This window comes from Hypanus sabinus, chromosome 6, assembly GCF_030144855.1.
Source record: "Hypanus sabinus isolate sHypSab1 chromosome 6, sHypSab1.hap1, whole genome shotgun sequence".
Classification (NCBI taxonomy): Eukaryota; Metazoa; Chordata; class Chondrichthyes; order Myliobatiformes; family Dasyatidae; genus Hypanus; species Hypanus sabinus.
In genome coordinates this window covers 104,418,880-104,442,068 of record NC_082711.1, presented here as the reverse complement: position 1 = coordinate 104,442,068, position 23,189 = coordinate 104,418,880, and the positions used below count along the sequence as shown (strand labels likewise).

General features: G+C 41.8%; 1 protein-coding gene across 1 annotated transcript in view; it reads right to left on the bottom strand.

Annotated features, from left to right (window-relative positions):
• ampd1 (adenosine monophosphate deaminase 1 (isoform M)) overlaps positions 1-21,058 on the bottom strand; it is a 50,341-nt gene extending 29,283 nt beyond the window's left edge. The window contains exons 1-5 of the mRNA XM_059971475.1: positions 21,037-21,058; positions 16,961-17,011; positions 8,228-8,402; positions 5,591-5,738; positions 3,824-3,989 (exon numbers count right to left, since the gene is read on the bottom strand). Of these exons, the coding sequence (XP_059827458.1) occupies positions 3,824-3,989; positions 5,591-5,738; positions 8,228-8,402; positions 16,961-17,011; positions 21,037-21,058 (562 nt within the window). The remainder of the gene's footprint in view (positions 1-3,823; positions 3,990-5,590; positions 5,739-8,227; positions 8,403-16,960; positions 17,012-21,036) is intronic.
• Positions 21,059-23,189: the final 2,131 nt, after the last annotated feature.

Sequence of the window (23,189 nt, the reverse complement as noted above, 5' to 3'; positions counted from 1 at the left end):
AGCAGTGAGGTAGTGTTCATGGGTTCAATGTCCTATTCAGAAATCTGATGGCAGAGAGGAAGAAGCTGTTACTAAATCGTTGAGTGTGAACTAAGGTCCAGTTTTTGTTTTCATTCCATCCAGGTAGATCATGCCTAGTACGTTGAGGTAATCCACAGAAAAATCAGAATGCAGAATCAAATGCCGTAGCTACAGAGAAAGTGCAGTGCAGATCACAAGTAGAGTGCAAAGGCCACAACAGAGTGGGAGATTGAATATTCATTACATCTGATGCCATCACCATCTCAAGCAGCGTCTTCCAAAGTTCAATCTCTCTCTATGTAAAAACAAATCATCTTTTGGTACCTTTTTAAAATCCCTTAAACCTGTGACCTTTTGTTTTTGATGCACTTATCAAGTGTAAAAAGCTTCTGACTACCTACACTATTTCTGCCTTTTATTATTTTACATACTTCTATCAAATCAAAGCTCAAAGTAAATTTATTATCAAAGTATGTCACCATATACAACCCAGAGGTTTATTTTCCTGTGGGCATACTCAATAGATCTATAACAGAAGCAATGAACTTGGGCATTCAACCAGTGTGCAAAAAGACAGCAAACTGTGCAAATGCAAACAAAAAGAAATAATAATAATTAATAAATAAGCAATAAACATTGGGAACATGAGATGAAAAGCCCTGGAAAGTGAGTCCATGGGTTCTGGTAATACTTCAATGATAGGGTGAGTTTGCCTCCTTCACCCCTGGGCAAACTTGACCAGCCTATCCAATCTCTCCCCATAAGTAATGTTCTCCAGTCCAGTCAACATCCTAGTGGATCTCCTCTGCAATCTCTCCAACACAATCACACCTTTACTACAGTGTTGCTACAGTGTACTCAAGTGCAAAAATCAATGTTTTGTGAAATTGCAACATAACATGCCAACTGTTATATTCTGAGTCCTGATTCATAAATGTAGTCATTCTAAATGCCTTCCTCACCAGCTTATCCACTTGTGTCGCCACCTTCTGGAACTATGGACTTGGGACCTAACATCTCTCTGTTCATCATCATTCCTCAGTGCTCTACCATTTACTGTACATGTCCTATCCTTCTCAAAATTAATCACCGTGCACTTGTTAGGATTAAATTCCATCTGCCATTGTTCTGCCCAACTTTCCATCTAATCTGTAACCTATTCTAGCCTTAGACAACCTTTCTCACGATCCCATCAGTCTGCGAACTTACTAATGGCACTTCTCAAATGCACATCGAAGGCATGAAAACCTATCACAGCCAGCTAATGTCCTAGTGCCAAACTTAGTGGTGCACCACAGGTCACAGAATTCCAATCAGAAAAGTATCCTTCCAATACTTAGCTACTGCCTCCTATCAGCAGGCCATATTTGGATCCAGCCAACCAGCTCACCCTGGATCTCACACGCTGCCGGAGTAGTCTGCCATCAAAATGTCACTTCAAATTCTGCAGCATTCCACACCCATGTCTCAGGTTTGCTATTACATAGGTGCTACTTAGTGACTGAGCTAAACATTATTATAAACCTTAATTCACTTCAGAACTCTTTACCACAATCTAATTAAATTTACAAATCACTCTATATTTGCATTTAGAGAAGCATGGTCTGATTAGGGATAGTCAGGTTGGATTTGCGAGGAGCAGTTGGTGTCTCATGAGCCAGATTGGAAGCGCCGAAACAAATTGATGAATGTAGAGCAGTGGGTGTGATGTAAGTGGCTTTTACTAGATGTTTGACAAGGTTCCCCATAGTAGGGTCATTCAGAAAGTCACGAGGGAACTCTGGCTGCACGGGTTCAGAATTGGTTTGACCACAGAAGGCAGAGGGTGGGTAGTAGATGGAGCATTTTCTACCTGGAGATCAGTGATGAGAGGTGTTCTGCAGGGATCTGTTCTGGAATCTGTGCTCCATCTGATTTTTAAGGTGATGTAGATGAGGAAGTGAAATGGTGGGTTAGTAAGTTTATCGATGACACAAAAGTTGACGGTGTGGATAGTGTCAAAGGCAGTTGTAGAATACAATTGATTGCCTGTAGAGCCAGGCTGAGAAGGGACAGATGGAGTTCAATCTGGAAATCTGTGAAGTGATACACTTTCAAAAGTTGAACTTGAGGCAGAGTTCAAGGTTAATGGCAGGATTCTTAGCAGTATAGTGGAACAGAGGGATCATGGGGGTTGTAGCCATAGATCCCTCTAAGTTGCTGCACACATTGATGGAATAATTAAGAAGGTGTGTGGTGTGTAGGCTTTCATTAGCTGGCAAACTGAGTTCAAGGGCACAATGTAATGTTGCAACTCGTTAGAACTCTGGTGAGAGTGACATTTAGAATACAGTGTTCAATTCTGACCACTTAGGGAGGCTGCAGTGGAGATTTACCAGGACGCTGCCTGGAATAGAGAGCATGTGTTATGAGGATAGGTTGGGAAAGTTTAAGGCTTTTCGCTTTGGAGCAAAGGAAGGTGGGAGATAGAGGCGTACAAGATAATAAGAGGCATAGACCAGGTGAGCAGCCAATGCTTTTAGTATGAGAGGCCATAATTTAAAGTGATTGTAGAAGAGTATAGGGGGGACATCAGAGGCAGGTTTTTATGTGGAAAGTAGTAAATGCATAGAACGCAATGTGGTAGAGGCAGAAACTTTAGAAACACATGGATGAAAGAAAAATTAGATCTAGTGGGAGGGAAGGGCTAGGTTGATCTTGAAGTAGATTAATAGGTCAGCACAGCATTGTGGGCTAAAGTCCCTGTACTGTGCTGTACTGTAACATTTCCTTACTCTTAATTTGCCTTTTTTGAAAACTGGTAAGCTATCTAACATGAGCCATTTCTTTCCCAGAGTCTTGAAACTACGTTAAAACCTTATAGAAACACATTATAATCCCTGGGTGACAAAGGCACTCCTTCCCTCTGCTGGCCTGAATACATATCACATCCAGCTAATGAGCAAGGTGTAGAACCTGCTTCACCCCTCAGTCAGGGTCATGAGAAGCCACGGGAGCAGGTGGTGGATGGTCGTATGAACAGCCGGTACGTATTGCAAGTCCTAGTAATGTGACCACTGACGCCAGGCAGAAAACCTCTGAAGAGTATTGATAATGACTGGGGTCACCCGTCTTGCAAAGACACTGCTCAGAAGAAGACAATGGCAAACCAATTCTGTAGAAAAATTTGCCAAGAACAATCATGCTCATGGAAAGACCACGATCGCCCACCTCATACGGCAGAACATGTAATAATGAATGAATTATAACCCCTTCCTTTCCAAACTGCTCCTAATCTCTTATTCTTGAGGATCCATGAACTATCCCATTATTTTCCACCCAGGTATGGTCTCATATCCAGGTTTTGTGGTTCAAAACTGCATTAAGAACTGATTTAGAAAATCAAATGGAAAGTAATTACACCCTAGCCTGCAAGCAATGCAAAGTTTGGGAATGGTGCTGAGAGAAATAAAGATTGTTAGATCGGGCAATGTAAGGAGGAGGAACTTGAGAGGGATGTGAGGGAGACCGTTTTCACCCGGAGACTGGTGAGGACCTGGAATGCACTGTGAGAGAGAGTGGTGGAAGCAGAGTTACTCGCAGCATAAATAAAGTGTCCAGATGTACTTAAATCCCCTGGGTATGGAAGGCGACAGGGCAAGTGCAGGAAGCAGGGATCGCTACAGGTAGGTGCCCACTAGTCAGTGTGGATGTAATGGGCCTGCTTCCATTCTGCTTGATTCTATGACTCTATGACCCTGTAACTGGACCATAGTCATGCAGAGTACAAGATGTGTTCTTACCCTCGGGCAGGTGTCCTTACCTGGGTGCACTTCATCCTCCTCTTTCCACTGCTCATGTTCCATTACTCGCAGGAAGTGCGAAGTGGTTCTGAAAAACCTTTGCAAGGAGAGCCGCATGTACTTTTCCCGAATTGTCAAAGCTCGGTATAAACCCTTGCAGGCGAGCTCAAAATCTTCCAAAGTTACCTGTTCAAAAGGGAGACGATTGAATTCAGAGTGGTTTCAGGGTTCTTATTCTCCCTGAATCTCTCCAGCTATCCTACATCCGAAGTTATCTTGTCATCCAATATCGATCCAGTCTAGTTCTTAGTTGGAGTCAGTCACCAACATACCTTGATCATCTCTGCAGTAATAATTGGATTTAAGCTTTTGGAGAGCTTGCAATAGAACTTACTTAGATGATACTGCTGATGAGAGTAGATCTGCAATGTGGACATCAGAGAAGGCGGGATAGGTCACCAATGCACAAATGTTATCAAGGAGGCTTACTTCCTACTCTCTCAGCTCTACTACCCACCATCTAACTTGCCTCATTGGCTGAAATGGCAAAAGGTTTCTTTTCCTCCTTTTGAAAATTGTGTCATTCATGCATTCTTCGAAGTACTCTCCCCCGATTTGAAAAACAGATACTGCCAACACCAATCTCTCTCAGTCACCTTTTCTCATGTCCACCTCTATAGACTATACAGAAAGAACTGTGTAAAGCACAGCACAGGCTCTTCGGCCCACAATTATGCCTGCCTTTTAACCTACTGCAAGATCAATCTAACACTTCCTTCCCACATAGCCCTCCAGTTTTCTTTCATCCATGTACGGAAGAGTCTAAGATATACACAGTTGAACATAATCTAATAAATAAGAATAGTGTTAAGGGATATTGAGTAGCTATGGAAAGGGAAAGAATGAACATTTTGGTTCTGTCAGTCTTTATCAAAATATTAATTGCTTTAATCATACTAAAGGCCTTCTGAGACTTACAGGGTGCATGTCATCAATAAACCAATTTGGAATATCAGTCACATCAGTACAGAGGAGATTTACTAGAATGTTACCTGGTAACAGAGAAAGGTTGAACAAGTTAGGTCTTTATTCTTTGGAGGGTAGAAGGTTGAGGGGGGACTTGAAAGAGGTATTTAAAATTATGAGGGGGATAGATAGAGTTGACGTGGATAGGGTTTTTCCATTGAGAGTAGAGGAGATTCAAACAAGAGGACATGAGATGAGAGTTCGGGGGCAAAAGTTTAGGGGTAACATGAGGAGGAACTTCTTTACTCAGAGAATGGTAGCTGTGTGGAACGAGCTTCCAGTAGAAGTGATAGAGGCAGGTTTGCTATTGTCATTTAAAAAAGAATTTGATAGGTATATGGACAGGAAAGGAATGGAGGGTTATGGGCTGAGTGCAGGTAGGTGGGACTAGGTGACAGTAAGTGTTCAGCATGGACTAGAAGGGCCGAGAAGTCCTGTTTCTGTGCAGTAATTGTTATATGGTTATACATGGAAAACTCACATTCGACTCACTTTTCTCTTTTAAGCTCCCTTCTGGCTAATTTTGTACAACCAGGAATGTTTCTTTTATCACTAACCTGCTGTGTTCCACAGTCACTCTAAATCATAAAAACCTTTTATATGCCATGAACCCCTACCATTAGCCAAGGGTTGGGAACTCCTGCTCTAAATTATTTTATTTCAGATTTCTCATTTCAGTCTATGTCTCTATAAGAAAAAAAAAACAGGTAGAATTGGCACTTGGTGCAAAGCTTCATTCAATAGTGTGAGGTTATTCTTACCCCTGACGCATAGTCTCCAGTGATGGAGACTCTCTGGAAATCAGGTACATCTTCATACGATGGCTCCATCACCCGACTGGCTGAGTAAACCTGTTGCACTTGGGCAATTGGTACTGTCGTTTCAATGACCTTTGCTCTTATCTTCTTCCTGACATGACAACACAGTCCAGAATCCGTATTAATTAAAGCAAAGACCACATCTTTGTTTTGAAACAGATCACCAACATCAGCAGAACTTTGAGTCTTCTATAAACAGTTAGTAGCTGAACTGACAGCTATAGTTTTAACTATGAGACTAAGGCTGCTTAATGTCAAATTCCCAATGAAGATCATCAAAATTGTGCTTTCTCCATCCTCTCTGTCTCTGTGATTCTATGACTATGCTAGACAGTGACTCATAGACCGTCCACTCTGTTGGAAAGTGCGGGATGGACCTTGGCTGGAGACAGAATTAGGCCAATCCTGTTATTGAGATTGTGTTCTGTCATGCAAAGAGATTACCAGATGATCAGAGGAAAAGATGTACTTAAAGCCTCTTTGAAAAAATGCATTATCGCCGTTATCTCTTGGGAATCGCCGACCCCTTTTTTAAAGTGAAGAAGGAGCAGCTGGGGTGTTATTGAGTGCATGCATTATCTAAGTGGTGAAAAAAGCATCCCACTACGCAAGGTACCACCCACCCACTTCATCACTTGTAGAAGAACCTGATGTTCCCACATGAGCCACTTCAGAAACCACAAACTGAAGGGAAGTAAACCAAACATGAGGAAATCTGCAGATGCTGGAAATTCAAGCAACATACACAAAATGTTGGTGGAATGCTGGTAGATGCTGCCTGACCTGCTGCGTTCCACCAGCGTTCTGTGTGTGTTGGAAGTATGTCAATCAGCATCCTGAGGCACTGAGTAAGGAGAGCCTGTGTGACATGAAGAATGACTTGGCCATACTTGTGGAGGTTCATCTGGGGAGGAGATGGTGTGTTTAGTCCAGGCAAAGTGGGTAAGGATAGATAGGGAAAGGGATTTATGTTAACTCTCTATCCAGAGAACTGAGCTGCTGGTTAGTTTTCAGTAAAATACAATGAAATGATCAAAGGACATGAGTCAAAGATTAAAAAAACAGACTCAAACACTTAACCTGCAACCACCAAGATAAGGGCACTTTTTGTTGTTACATACGAAGACTTGAGGCATATGGGCAAATTGATGCTGTATTTCCCCACATTTTTACAGTTGTTCTCTTTGTGGAGCTTTCATTTCCAGCCAAGAGTTCTTAAGGACTTCCCAAGTATCCATCTTTACTTTCTAATACATTCAGCTATGTGTTAGGAAGAAGGTGACCCACAATCCAAATCTCAATCCATGAGTTAGATATGGCCCTTGTGGCTAAAGGGATCAGGGGGTATGGAGAGAAAGCAGGTACAGGGTTCTGAGTTGGATGATCAGCCATGATCATACTGAATGGTGGTGCAGGCTCAAAGGGCCGAATGGCCTACTCCTGCAACTATTTTCTATGTTTCTATAAAAAAAAACAGATGGAAAGGCAAGAAAGTAACAATCAAATGATATGTCTTTGTCTACCAACATTCTGCTCAAAAACTGGATTGAAAGGTAAATATGTCAGCTATATTCCTTGTTATTTCACTTTATGGAGCTAATCTAATCCTTTTCTGTGGAGGGAGAAAGGTGTAAATGATTAATAAAATAATTATTAATAATCAAGTGCAGAAAAATCTATAATATCAATACAAATTTCCTGCCTGTATTGTTATCTTGCTCATTATCATCTGATGTTCCCTGTACAACTTTGACTCAGAGGCTATGAGGTTTGGTACATCACTCATTGCCCATGACATCCTTGTACGTTCCCTTTCTCCGGTTCTGCAAACTGTGGTGTGTTTCCCTAATATCAGAAAGGTAAAAGCTATTGACTTTCTTCCCTGCTACTTCTTCCTCGGCTACTTTTTTTGTCATTAGCCTGAACCAGACTTTTCATAACTTTGAGTGTTGTGTTTGAGCCCCTGATGATATTTCAATCCAGCTGGTAAGATTGTTCACTTTCACCTTTGTACCATCAACTATTCTGACCCAAGCTGAACCTATCCCCATTGGAAACCATCATCCACACTACTGTTCATCTGGTCAATTTCTCCTTACCCTATGTAAATGTGGACATCTATCTCCAAAGCCTAGCTCCTAACTCACCTAGTCCTTTACACCCCTTTGCCTACTGAGTTTACAAAATTCCTAGACAAATAAAACACCAAGCTTTAAAACACTAAGCCTAGCTTTTCAAATTATCAAATAATTTCTCCTAACTCCTAGTTCCTCCTAATTTTGGAATTTCCTTCAGTCTTCCAAAATTTCAACACCTCCATGTTCCAGTAATTTTGTCATATTTGATTTTAATCACTTCACCACTTACAGCCATACTTCTGGTCCCCAAATTCTTAAGCTCTGGAATTCCCTCTCTGACCTCACATTTTTCTCATGAGTCCTGAACTTCCCTCTATTGCTCTTTGTCAAAGTCATAGTGGGTAGTGTTATTGTTAAACCCTTTGAGATATCTTTCTACATTAAAGAGGATAATTGCATAAATTCAAGATATTTTTGTGATTCAATCTTTGTGCATTGGTACCTCTTCTCAATGGATTCCTTTGTCGTTCTGTTAATTAGGCTGTCTTGTAGCTCATGTTGTCCAATTGGACAGTCGTCTGCCATGCCAAATGGGGAGACCTCATCTTTTTCGTCTTCATCCTTAGCATCATGTGCAAAGACTTTCTCAGCTAAGAGCCGTGATTTCTCATCTAATCCTAGAAATGAAATTCACAAAGTAACAGAAATGAGTGATAAAGTTTAATCAAGCAGAAAATTTATAAGAGAATTTAAGAAAGATAGGCTATGAATTAGATACAGATACTATACTTAACGTATTTTTTTGTTATTATGGAGCTGCACTCAAGTACAATTATACTTGGGCAACTTTTAGCAAAAAGAAAAACTGTCTTGTAGAGGTGTAAAAAGATACTATTAATATTTTAATAATACATTAGATTCCATTTTCTTGGGCCAGTAGTTAATTGGGGCTGCCTCTTATTTGGGACAACTCCTAAAGAACAAAAACTAATGAAGAAAATAGCCAGGATCCTCTTTTTGTTTATTTGGGACACAGTACCACTTAATTGAGACAGGAGATTATTGCTGAAGTTTCTACCGAATGCCAGTTGCATGCATTTGAGTGACTGTTAAACACTACACCATGCATAGAGCGAACAGTTTTTAAATAATTGCAGTTGCGTGTGTTTGTGTTCAAAAAGTAGTGATTTTTGTCACTGATAGTTGGTGAGAAATAAACAGTAAGACAATTTGGAATTGTTTTGCTCACTGATGTTTGAAGTGAGATGCTAATAATGGGCAGGAGTGAAAACAAAATTATTTCACTTCAACAAGTTAGGAACTACGAAGAATCTGAACGTGTCGATAATCATCTTGAATATTATAATGTAAAAGAAGATTTGTTGAATGCAGTCATCAAAAGCATTGTATGAAGGCAGTCCATTGTCTGCACTGATTTTGTTCAGTTACAGACAATCAGAAGTACACAGCAGTGTAAACTGGATGAATTCCTTCATCAATAACTATCAGGAACTAATACAGTTTTATAGTACGGCAGTAGTATTGCTAGAGTTCTAATTTGCTCTGTATTTTATTTAAATACATAATTTGTTAATCATTTAAATGGTAGTTTGCCTTTTTTATATGTTTTTAACTACTTCCACGAAACCTCCACTTAATGGGGGCAAAACGTACTGGTCTCAATTAATCAGAATCCACTGTATATTGAATTCTGCCAAACTGCTTAACACAGTTGAGGCTGAAAAATATGAACACAGAGTGTAGAAAATTACTGCACAGTACAGCTGCTTTGGCAGATAATGTTGAGCCATTACATATGTGGTATATATAAAATGAGTATCCCCTTTAAGAATTACCTGTATCATGTGATTCGACTTTTAATGCATTGTTACATTAGTCACTGATGTTAATTGGATGTTGGTCGCTATCAGTCAAGGATGTTTGGTTCAGACAGACATGACAGGGCAGCTGAAGTTGTAGTGAAAACCAAGAAGTTTCCCTCAAACATCAACTCACAGTGGCCAAAGTCTATGCCAGCAGAGGTTTAATGGGAGATAGAAACCAATCCATTTATGGAAGTGGGCAGGCCAGTGTAGTGATCGGAGGAAATTGCAAAAGCAAATTAATACCTTGGCCGCTGCCAATCAGAACTCCAGACTCTCAGACTCTGGAAAAGATTTAATATTATTGGCATATGTCATGAAATTTGTTGTTTTGTTGCAGCAGTACATTGCAATGCATAATAATAAAAACTACAAATTGCAATAAGAAATATATACATAAAAATAAATAATCAATGCAAAAAGAAAGATAACGTAATAATGAGGAAGTGTTTATGGGTTCATTGTCCATTCAGAAATCTGATGGTGGAGGGGAAGAAGATATTTTTGAAACTTTGAGTGTGTGTCTTCAGGCTCCTATACGTCCTCCCTGTGGTAGCAATGAGAAGAGGGCATGTCCTGGTTGATGGGGGTCCTTAATGATGGATGCTGCCTTTTTGAGGTGCTGCTCCATGAAGATGTCCTGGATGCTGGGGAGGTTAGTGCCCATGATGGAGCTGATTGAGTTTACAGCTTTCTGCAGCTTTTTCTGAGACTGTGATGCAACCAGTTAAAATGCTCTCCGCAGTACATCTGCAGAAATTTGTGAGAGTCTTTGATGATGTATTAAGCCTCCTCAAGATCCAAATGAAACACAACCACTGTTTTGCCTTCTTTGTAATTGCTTCAATATGTATTGTACTGTATGTTTTCTATGTTTCTATGTTGGGTCCAGGATAGATCTTTAGAGATGTCGACACCCAAGAACTCGAAAATTCTCATCCTTTCCACTTCTGATCCCTTATGAGGACTGGTGTGTGCTCCAGTGACTTCCTCCCCCTGACATCCATAATCTTTGGTGTTACTGACATTGAGTGCTATGTTGTTTCTGCTACACCACTCAACCAGCTGATCAATCTTGCTCCTGTATGTCTCCTAGTCATCATTTGAAACTCTATGAGTAGTCAGCAAATTTATAGACACTGTTTGAGCTGTGCCTACCCACACATTCATGGGTGTAGAGAGTGTACAGCAGTGGGCTAAGCACACATTGTCCAGAAGCTTCAGTGTTGATCATCAGTGAGGAGGAGATGGTATTTCCAATCTGCATAGACTGAGGTCTCTTGGCGAGTATGTCAAAGATCCAGTTGTAGAGAGAAGTACAAAGGCTCAAATTTTGGAGGTTTTTGATTAGAACTGAAGGTATGACTGTGTTGAACACTGAGCTGTAATCAATAAACAGCAGCCTGACATAGATATAGCTACTATCCAGGTGATCTAAGGATGAGTGGGATTGCATCTGCTGTTGACCTATTGTTGCAATAGGCAAATTGCAGCGGGTCCAGGTCCTTGCTGAGGCAGGAGCTGATCCTGGCCATGAACAATCTCTCAAAGCCCTTCATCACAGGAGCTATGAGCTCCACTGTGTGAGTGTCATTGAAGCACCCCGCCCTGCGCTTCCTGGGCACTGATGTGATTGACGCCCTTTTGAAGCGGATAAGGACTTCCATCTGCAGCAGTGAGAGATTGAAAATATCCTACAGCACTCCCACCAGTTAGTTGGCATGTGTTTTCAGACCCCTACCAGGTACACCTTTGCAAGGGTTCACCTTCTTGAGAGATGTTTTGACGTTGGTTTCTGGATGCTGCAGGGGTTCATATAGTTATATTTTCGGTCTTCCTTTCAAATTGTGTGCATTAAAGGCATTGAGCTCATTGGGGAGTGAAGTGTCACATGCACTCATGATGTCAGAAGTAACGGCCTGCAATCCCTGACGGAGCTGATGTGCATCCAATTCTGTCTCTAACCTCAATCAAAAATGTTTTTTCACTCATGAGGTAGCCTTCCATAGGCTGGAATTCTTGTGTAGTTCTGGATCACTGGTCTTGAATGCCACAGATCTAGCCCTCAGCAGACTGCGAATCTCTGTATTCATCCACATCTTTTGGTTTGGGTATGTTCTCGAAAGCACACACTCCTCCACATTGCTTTTAATGAAGTCAGTGACAGCTATGGTGTATTTACTCAGACTTGAAAATGAATCCCCTCAATATTGTCCAGCCCATCGATTCAAAGCAATCCTGAAAGCTTTCCTCTGCGTCCCTTGTCCATACCTTCTTGGTCCTCTCTAATGGTGCTGCAGTCTTCAGTGTCTGCCTGTATACTGGGAGTAGAAGTCCAGCCAGGTGATCGGACCTTCCAATGTGTGGCATGGGATGGCACAGTAAGCATTCTTGATGGTTGTATAACAGTAGTTAAGTGTGTTGGCTCCTCTGGTTCCACAGGTGATAAGTTGGTGGTAGTTCAGAAACTTCTTCAAGCTGGCCTGGTTGAAATCTCCCACATTGATAGAGAAAGCACCAGTGTGTACGGTTCCATGCTCAGCTCCTCCAATGCCTACCTGACATTACCCTGAGGAGAAATATATACTGCTACCAGGATGATGGTAGAAAACTCCCTTGGCAGATTAAATGGATGGCATTTGACAGCTGGATGTTCCAGGTCAGGAGAGCAGAACTGAGACAGAACTGCCATGTTTGTGCACCACAATATGTTAATCATAAAGCACCTCCTTTGCCTTTAAGAGACTAAGCTATCCTGTCCTTGTAGGTAATGGTAAAGCCATCAAGCTGCAACGTCACTTCAAAAATGGCGGGGGTGAGCCATGTGTCTGTGAAGCAAAGTACATAGCAGTCCCTGATGTTGTCCCACTGAAACAGCAGTGCTGGTTCTGAGGCCTTCAGTTTTGTTATCCAGAGACTACATTTGCCAGCAGGATAGTTGGGTGTGGAATTCTAAAGCCTCAATCGAACTTGCAAACCACTGTGGCATCCCCGCTTCTATTTCCTTAAAGTGGGATTGCACTCACTACCCAAGTCTGCCGTCCGAGGTTCATCGATTTTTAGTATCAATATATTTTTTCAACATCTCAAAACAATGCTGCTTACGGAAGTACCCATGGCTGTGACTGTGGATTTCAGCTTTCGTAGTCCTAAGTGGGAATATTTGATGATTCCCATTGGAGCTTCACACAAAGAGTCACATTTATCAGCACTATCTTAATATATAACAGTAGAAATGGGGTTCCCAATCCGTGGTCCATGGACCCCTTACTTAATGGTATTGGTCTATGGCATAAAAAAATTTCTAAGCTGGGGTTCATGGATTCATGGAATCTGATGGTGGAGGAGAAGTTGTTCCTGAAACGTTGAGTATGTGTCTTGAGCCTCCTGTACCTCCTCCTTGATGAGTAGAGGGAATGTCCTGGGTAATGGAGGCCCTTAATGATGGATGCCACATTTCTGGGGATTGCCTTTTGAAAGTGTCCACAATGCTGGGGAGGCTAGAGGCCATGTTGGAGCTGACTAAGTTCACAACTTTCTGCAGCTTGTTCCAATCCTGCGCAGTGGCCCCTCCACTAGAATGCTCTCCACGGTACATCTGTAGACGTTTGCTAGCGTCTTTGGTGACATAACATCCCCCTTTCCTCTACCACACAGGAGGCAGCTGTAGCAGAAGACATCCAGCATCAAGCTTCCTGTGGATCAGGGGTTCCCTACCTCGCTTAATGATGTCACTCTACAGCATAAAAAAGGGTGAAACCTCTGTTGTAGGTCCTTCAGTCTACTTCTCCATTCTCAACCTCCTGCTGGTGTTTGTCAGGTTCACTCCCCACCCCTGCTTCTCCCCCATTGGTCATAGGCCAAGCTTTTCCATCTCCGTCTGTTTTTATTTGGCGGTATGGTCCAGCCTCTCCCTCAGCCCGCTCTTCTCAGTCAGTCACGGCGTTCACTCTCTCCCCTCTTCTGTCAGGTAGAGTCTAAGCCATGAAGCAAGAAAGCAGTTGGATCTTCGGGAATGGGGCACTTGATCAGATCTCCTGCGTGCGATGCTTCAGGATGGGCTGTGATTATCCTTCTCCCAGTTCGGAGAGACTGAGCCATGGCCCAACATTGCAGCTGTAAGATCATTTCTAGTTTATAAATGTCATGGAATTACCAGTGTGGGCACTTCCCAACAAAGATACAGAAAAGTTTGAAACAGTCAGGGGGTAAAACAGCAACTATAAGAGCAGAACAGTTAATGTGATCAGTGTTGCACTGAAAGGTCATCGACTGGAAACATTCAGTCACTGTCTCTCTCCACATTTTCTGCTGGAAATCTCCAGTACTCTCTGTTTCTGTTCCAGATTTACAACATCTGTTTCTTTTTTGCATTTCAATGACATGATTTAATAATCGGCGGATCAGAGGGCAATTTCAGGTTTCAGGATTCAGCTTTATTTGTCACGTATACATACAATGAAATGCATCGTTTGCATTGAGGGTGTGCTGGGGGCAGCCCACACATTCAAGTGCCAAATTAGTATGCCCACCCTGCTCAACAGAACACCATAGAACATAAACAAGTAATAAAACCAACAGCAAATACAAACCCCGTCCCTCCCTCCCGACCACACACAAACACAGCCCCGGCCTCCAGCGGACATGGACTTGGGCCTTCAGACCAGCAAACTCACAGAAACTTGCTGACTCTGGGTTCTGGGTATCGGACTTCCAATCGATCATCGGGACTCAATCTCACCATCGGCCCCAGGACCCACTGATCACTAGACACTAGGCCTTGAATTTCAGACTCATTGATGATGGGATCCTGAACCCAGGCCTCGAACTCTGGTCTCACTGATTTGGGTGGAATTGGATCCTGTTTCTCCTGCAAGCATGGAATTCCAACTCCAGAGCCCAGCAACAACTTGTTGACCCTGGGGTGGGGGCCACCAGCCCTTGTACACTCCGGTCTGCCTGCCCAGCATCCAACTGGCAGATATCCCACGTCCATGTCACTGGTCTTCAAACACAGAGTGGAAACTTAGACTCCGACCTAACCTTTAATTCCCTACATCCCTGCCCTAAAGGATAACCAGACCCCCAAATCTTCTCCTTATCCCCAAAACCACCCCTACAAACCTAAATAACAACTAAATATAAACTTTATTCAGGATTTGGCTTGGGAAAAAGAACTTTATAGCTTGCTTTCAAAAGATTTTGAAACTTTGACTTAATAACAAAATTCAACTACTTTGCAAAGAAGATGGTGGGGGGGGGGTGCAGGCAGGTGTAGCAACAGGAAGGAGAACTTTCTTTGTTAAATCAGCAGCTATAGACATTTTTGTGTACCTGTTGGGTTTAGTTTTGCAGAGTACAAGAGCTCAAGTACTGGTCATGGCCGACTGGAACACAATGACAAATACAAATTTGTTCCTCCCTGCCACCCACACACATACACAGCTCTGGCTTCCAGCAGACACGGACTTGGGCCTGTAGATGCCCCCTCCTTCCACCCTACCCCCAGCAGACTCACAGAGATTTGCAGATTCAGGGCTCTGGGGGCATTGGGCTTCAATTTCCAGACTTTCAATCAACCCCACAGACTCCTACCGTACCATACCATGTACACTGAATGACACTATTTCTGCACATCCACCACAGCTTTGAGGAGAACAATCAGAGCGATATCAAATATGATGCAGCTTTCTACACCTCAAGCAGGGTAATCGCTTAACATGAGAATGAAAGAACATAAGAAATAGGAGAAGGATATCATTGAATTCGCCATTCAATAAGGTCATGGCTGATCTGGCCATGGACTCATCTCCACTATAACCCTCAATTCCTCTACTATGCAAAAATCCATCCAAACTTGTCTTAAATATATTGACTGAGGTAGCCTCCACTGCTTCATTGGGCAGAGAATTCCACAGGTTCACCACCCTCTGGGAAAAGTAGTTCCTCCTCATCTCTGTCCTAAATCTACTGCCCCAAAATTTTGAGGCTATGTCCCCTAGTTCTAGTCTCACCAACCAGTGGAAACAACTTTCCTGCCTTTATTTTATCCATCCCGTTCATATTTTTATATGTTTCTATAAGATTTCCTCTTATTCTTCTGAATTCTAGCGAGTACAGTCCCAGGTGAATTAATCTCCTTATAGTCTAACACCCTCATCTCTGGAATCAACTTGGTGAAGCACCTCTGCACCACCTCCAAGCCAGTATATCCTTCTTCTCGTAAGGAGACCAGAACTGCACATGGTACTCCAGATGTGGCCTCACCAGCACCCTGTATAGTTAAAGCATAGCCTCCCCGCTCTTAAATTCAATCCCTTTAGCAATAAAGGTCAACACCTCATTTGCCTTCTTGATAGCCTGCTGCACCTGCAAACCAACCTTTAGTGATTCATGCACAAGCACTCCCAAGTCCCTCTGCAAAGCAGCATGCTGCAATTTTTTTTTTTACCATTTAAGTAACAATCTGCTCTTCCATTTTTCCTTCAAAACTGGATGACTTTGTATTTACCAACATTGTATTCCATCTTTCAGACCCTTTCCCACTGACTTAATCTGTCTATATCTCTCTACAGACTCTCTGTATCTTCTGCAAAATTTACTTTTCCACTCAATTTAGTATCATCAGCAAACTTAGATGCATTACACTCGGTCCCTTCTTCCAGATCATTAATGTATATCGTGAACAGTTGCAGGCCCAGCACTGACCGCTGTGGCACATGGCTCACCACTGATTGTCAACCAGAGTAACACCCATGTATCCCAACTCTCTGTTTTCTATTAGTTAACCAATCCTCTCTCCATGCTAATACATCACCCTCAACTCTATGCATCTTTATATTATGGGTAATTCTTTCATGTGACACCTTATCGAACACCTTCTGGAAATTCAAGTAAATAACATCCGTCTGTACCCCTCTATCCACTGTGCTCATTATATCCTCAAAGAACTCCAGTAAATTTCTCAAACAGGACCTGCCTTTGCTGAATCCATTCTGCATCTGGCTGATGGATCCATTTCTTTCCAGATGCTTTGCTATTTAATCTTTAATGACAGCTTCAAGCATTTTCCCAACTACAGATGTTAAACTAACTGGCCTATAGTTACCTGCCTTTTGCCTACATCCTTTTTTGAACAGTGATGTGACATTTGCCATCTTCCAGTCCACCGGGACCTGCCCAGAGTCCGGGGAATTTGGGTAAATTATCACCAAAGCCTCTACTATATCAGCCATTTCTTTCAGTACTATGGGATGCATTCCATCAGGACCAGGGGACTTTTTCTCTCTTCAGGCCCTCAAGTTTGTACAGCACTGCTTCTTTAGTGATAGCTATTGTATCGAGGTTCTCACCTCCGAACACATCCATACCATCTCTCTTTAGCACGTAAGACATGTCCTCCACTGTGAAAACCAGCACAAATTAGTTATTCAAAACCTCTGCCATTTCCTCATTTCCTTGTATCAGTTCCCCCTTCTCGTCTTTCAAGGGACCCAAGTTAACTTTAGCCACCCTTTCCGCTTTACATAATTATAAAAACTTTTACTATCCATTTTTATATTTTGCACTAGTTTATTTTCATAATCCAGCTTCCCTTTCTTTATTTCCTGCTTAGAATGGAGGCTTGAAGTGGAAATAGATATGTACTTTATTTATACCTACACTTTGTAAACTATTTAGTGATTTTATTAATCTATGGTTAGTGTGTGTGTGGGAAACCTCCAATCTTCTGTTCACACAGCCGCAGTGAATCTTGTCTCAAGTCTATAAATAAGCATAAGCATTTAGAGTTCTTGGCAGTATCAATTTATGGAAATGAAACAGAGCTGTAAATGGGAGCTTTATGAGAACATGCGAGTAATTTAATAAAGGTGCAGAAGGGACAATCAGGATTTCAAATTTCCCTTGTAAGCTGAAATCAGAATCAGAGTCAGGTTCAATATCACTAGCATATGTCATGAAATTTGTTGTTATGTGGCAGCAGTACATTGCAATACATAATTATAAAACTGTGTATCAAATAATCAGTGCAATAAGAGAAAAAAAGTAGTGAGGTATTATTCAAGGGTTCAATGTCCATTCAGAAAAAGGATGGCAGAGGGGAAGAAGCTGTTTCTGAATCGCTGAGTGTGTGCCTTCAGGCTTCTGTACCTTCTCCCTGATGGTAGCAATGTGAAGAGGGTATGTCCCGGGTGATGGGGGTCCTTAATGATGGATGCCACTTTTTTGAGGCACTGATTCATGAAGATATCCTGGAAGCTGGGGAGGCTAGTGCCCATGATGGAGCTAGCTGAGTTTACAACTTTCTGCTGCTTTGATCCTGCCTAGTGACCAGGCAGCAAATGTCATTGCCTCCACTCATGGTCAAAGAAGCAGGGAAAGCATCAAAGAATCCTGTAGACACAGGGGATTGCAGATGCTGGAGATCTGGAGCATCTTACAAAATACAGGTTGAACTCAAAGGGTCAGGTAGCATCAGTGAAGGACAATCCTTCATCAAGACTGGAAGAAAGAGGGGAGATAACCTGTATAAACTGCTGGGGGGGTTGTAGGGTGAGAGTTTGTTGGCAAAGGGGTGGAGCAAGAACTAGTAGGAGACGACTGTGGACATTAGAATAAAAGGAAGCAGATGGGGACGGGAACTGGAGGGAAGAATGTGTGAATGTTGAGTAGATCAAGATGATGGGGGAAGCGATATAGAAGGAACGATTGGGGCTGATGGGACAAGGGAAAGAAAAAAGGTGGGGGTAACAGAGAGAGATTAGTGGTAGGTAGAGAGATCGATGTTCATGCTGTCAGGTTGGAGACAACTTGTGGGTGATGAGCAGATTTCGGTAGAATCCTGTAATTTCTGTAAACAATCCAGTAGAACAGGAGTTCCCAATCCAGGGTCCGTGGACCATTCGGTTATATAATGTTTGGGAGCCCCTGCAGGAGAACATCCCACAGGACTGACCCTCACTTTCAAACAGGGTGCTCTGTTTACAGTGCAGCTGACATGCCAGCACTCATTGCTACATTCTCTTCTTTGCATTCTGATTTCAAACGTTTAACTTTATTATTCTATTCTTACTTCTGCAAACACAAACACTGACAAGTCTTAATGTGACCTCACTGTTGGAAATGCCTGTCACTCCTTGTACTTGTAACGGAACTTGTCAGCCTTGTTTACTCATGATCTAAAATTATATTCACACTCGATGTTTGAATATTTGAATATTTTCCTCAAATGATAAAGGAACAAGAACAAAAAACACTGTTTTATCTGTAAAGTCAGTTGAAAAAGTGACAGCTTGAAGGCTGTAGTTGTGAAAAATCTGTCTAAACACCACAATTTTTAGAATGTCTCATTAGGGCTGTTCCTTGCAATAGGAAAATGAAGTTTCTCTCTAAATGTTCCGGCAGATCAGATGGGAACAGAGGAGAAAAGCATCTGTTATCTGTTGTTATTTGATATAAAGATACATGCTTCATCCAGGAGCTTCTCTTGTCAACATGAATTTGACGTAGCAGGTCTGTTATCCAGTGTGAATAAAGGAATATAGGAAGTTCCGCAGGATTCTTGATTCCTCTCCCTACTTCCCGTGATGTTTGGATTTTGTCCGTATCAAGGAGCTGACATGGAAAAATGTATGTGCCACCCTTTTCCCTCTCTGTGTTGGTTCAATGACATCTATCGTTCTATAAGTTTCAAAATCGACCATAAGGTATCAATAAGATATCTTTTTAAAGATGTCAATTATTTGAAAAAGTACAGAGAAAGTTTTCAAGGATATTGAGGACCTGAGTTGAATAGGTTCAGATTTGATTCCATGGAGCATAAGAAAATGAGGGGGGATTTGATAAAGGTATTTAAAATTATCAGGGGTATAGTGTAAGTAGGTTTCTTCCACTGAGATTAGATAAGAGTAGAACCAGAGGTCATAGGTTAAGGGTGAGGGGAACGTGAGGAGGAATTTCTTCACTCAGAGGGTGCTAAGAGTGCCAATTGAAGTGGTAGTTGTAGGTTTGATTACAACATTTAGGAGACGTTTGGATAAATACATAGATGGGACAATTATTGAGGTGTGAGTTGATGGGACAAGCTAGAATAACATTTCAGCACAGACTAGATGGGCTAAAGGACCTGTTTCTGTGAAGTATTACTCTAATACTCCCTGACTCTATAAATCCATCATTATCGCTGAAGATTAAAACTGTCTCCTCCTCTTAACCCCACACTCCCTCCCCCTCAACCCTGTCTGCTAAATCCCCTGCTCTCAGGATTCCATCAAGAGCAAAACTCCCTTCATTGTATATGAACCATGCTTTGCTTCTGGCACAGTAACCAAATGCTCCATAATACAAGCCCTCAGTAAGGCAGTTCACCTAAGGCAATTTGTTCATCTACCAGATTGTAAAATCTACAGTCTACGGAGCTAACCTATTCTGGGGTCAACATATCGATGCAATGACGATGAAGGGTCCACAATAGTTATACCTCATTAGGAGTTTGTGGAGATTCGCTACGCCATGGAGGACTAAAACACAGAAAGAATGACATGGTATCGTAGAGCACAGGAACAGGTCAACCAATTCATGCTTGGATTCATGTTCCACTGAAACCTCAGCCTATTTCAGTGCAGAAGTTAATACTTAACCATATGGATTGATAATCACACTATCCAGAGCCATGGCCTGGTCAGCAGAGTTGTGTCTTATCAGGGTCTCTTTATAGCTTTGCAATGTGCACATTGAATCATTACCTCATAACACATCTCCAGGAACACAAAGATACAGGTGAACATTATATATAGAAAAGGGTTCATTACTTTAAGGACATCACACGTAGAGCCCTAGTTCCTGTAATGGAGGGGTCTGTGGACCCCTAGAGGAAGCAAGGGAAGCAAAAGAAAATCCTGTGAAAGATTCCATAGCATTCATCTGGCTGGAAATAAAACTTCTCTTTAACATCAAATGCGTGTTGACAAGAGAGTTAGCTCCAGAGTGAAATTTGGATCTTCGTATCAAACAACAATAGATAACAGATGCTTTTATCCTCTGTTTCCATCTGAGCTGTCAGCACATTAAAGAGAGATTGTATCCCTTAATGAAACTTATCAAAATTTCAGCTGTAAAGATAATTTTTTTTTCACAGCTTCAACCTTCAGACTGAAGGCTGAGAGATAAGGCGACTGAGTTAGTAAAAACTCACACCAGCAATCAAATCTGCAATAAAAAGGCTGACGTTTTATTTCTCCTGCTACAAGTCTACTGTGATCCACTCAATCAGAGAGAGGGGACTCTTGGACCATAACTATTACAGTTGTCAAACTGTAAGGACATAAGCAGACTGAACATTGTGCATTTTTGTGCCTGTAATTGCTCAGATCGTCTCACAGCAGGATGTGGTTTGGGTTTGTTTGGAATGCATGAGAGTATTTCCTACCTGGTTTCTTGTCTTTAGACATCTCGTCTAATAGAGTTCTAGCAGGCTGCAGAGCCGGATGATGTGTGTCAAATGAAACCTCACACACAGTGCTGCTTGATCCCGTCTGGTCATCTCCTATAAAAGGCTGGAAGTATTTATACACGTGGCTATTTCTGGAGGAGAAACTTTGCATGTGAATGCTGTTTGATGGATTTGTTGTACAGTATGGTTATTGGGTTACCATCATGAATTTTTAAATAAAATATTTTTATTAGATTTTCTCAGATGAGCACACATATAATTATGCCCTGAGCAAAACATCAAGGTTTGGGAATAGCAGACATTTCACTCAGATGAAAGGTCAAAGACCCAAAATGCTTTCTCCAGTTCTCTCTCCATGGGTTTGTCTCACCCGTCAGTGCTTTCACTACTTACAGTTGATATCCAGCTGATAGCTCTCAGATGAGATGTCAAGCTAGACTTGGGGCTAGTATTCCTGGATGCTTTGGAGTTCTAGTTGTAATGGTTAAGATCACATGCATGGTGGTGGGAGGAAGTCTAACAAAGAGAACAATAAGATATCGTGGGAATCTTGTCAAGGAAATTCAGGGTGTCCTTCCCAGTGTATTAGCCAACAGTTGCTTCGACCAACAGCAGTGAGTGGAATTTTGATGTGCACTGTTGGGAATAGGTTTCGTTATATACACATGGTCCTGAACAGGCGTGGATAACTTCACTCACCTCAACGCTGATTTGTTTATTATAGAGTCAGAATCACAGAACACTATAGACCAGAAACTGGCCCTTCAGCCCATCTAATTTGTCACACACACACACACACACACACACACACTGTTGGAGGAACTCAGCCGGGCAGGCAGCAGCCTGCCGAATGGTCTTGGCCTGAAACATCAACTGTGCTTTTTCCCATTGATGCTGCCTGACCTGCAGGGTTCCTCCAGCATTTTGTGTGTGTAGCTCGGATTTCCAGCATATGCAGATTTCTCTTGTTTGTAATCTGTGGCAGCCTGTTTTTCAGCCCAGTCCCATCTACTTGCATCCCGACCATAGCCCCCACCCCCATACACCTTTCATTCATTTCATTCCTTTCCAAACTTGTCTTATATGTCGCACTTAAACCTGCAAGTATCATTGTGCAAGCAAGGAGCTTGTTCCACACTTGCACCATCTTCTGACTGAACAAGTTCTCCCTCCGATTCCCCTGAAATATTTCACCTTCCACCCTAAACCTATGAACGCTCATTCCACTCTCCCCCAGTTTCAGAGGATAAAGCCCGCACATGTTAGCCCCATCTAGGAACTGATTCCACAACCTAGGGACTCACTTTCAAGGACTCTACAACTCTTGTCTTCAATTAATTAATTAATTAATTAATTAATTAATCTATCAGTTTATTTATTGATTGCTGTTGTTATTATTTTCTTTATTGTACCGTATTTGCAGTTTGCCTTCTTTTGCACATTAGTTGTTTGTCCATCTTTGTGTGCAGTTTTTCATTGATTCTATTGTGTTTCTTCGTATCTACTGTGAATGCCCACAAGGAAATGAATCTCAGGGTAGTATATGGTGACATACACCATACGCACTTCAATAATAAATTTACTTTGAACTCTCACGATGTAGTACAGAACATACTTTTCTATCTTTTTAAACTTAAGTACTTGAAGGCAAACGGGGAGACAGTCCATTGAGGTTTGCGATTACATTTACAATCACCCAAATTCTCCCATATTACAGTTCAGCGCACCACTTATTATCACTTGATGCCATTGGCTTGTACTTACATGGAAAATTAGGACACAGCTACTCTGTTTCCTGTCAGATAAGTTGCTTTTTGTCACTTGTTTAAATTGATACTCCCCAAACTGGAAACTCAGATCTAACATCCTGGCTTCAGCTTTCTCAAAAATTCATTTTTCTTAGTTATGGACAATGGGATCTGAGTTTGGGGGTCAATAAATCTGCTATTCCTAAAAATCGGAACATTCTTAATGCACTTGGGCAAGTATGGATATTCATAAATGAAGTGGTTCTTAATATCATCATCCAATTTAATTAAAACATTTTGAGAAGCTTTGTTTAGACCATAAGACATAGGAGCAGAATTAGGCCACTCAGCCCATCGAGTCTGCTCAGCTATTCTATCATG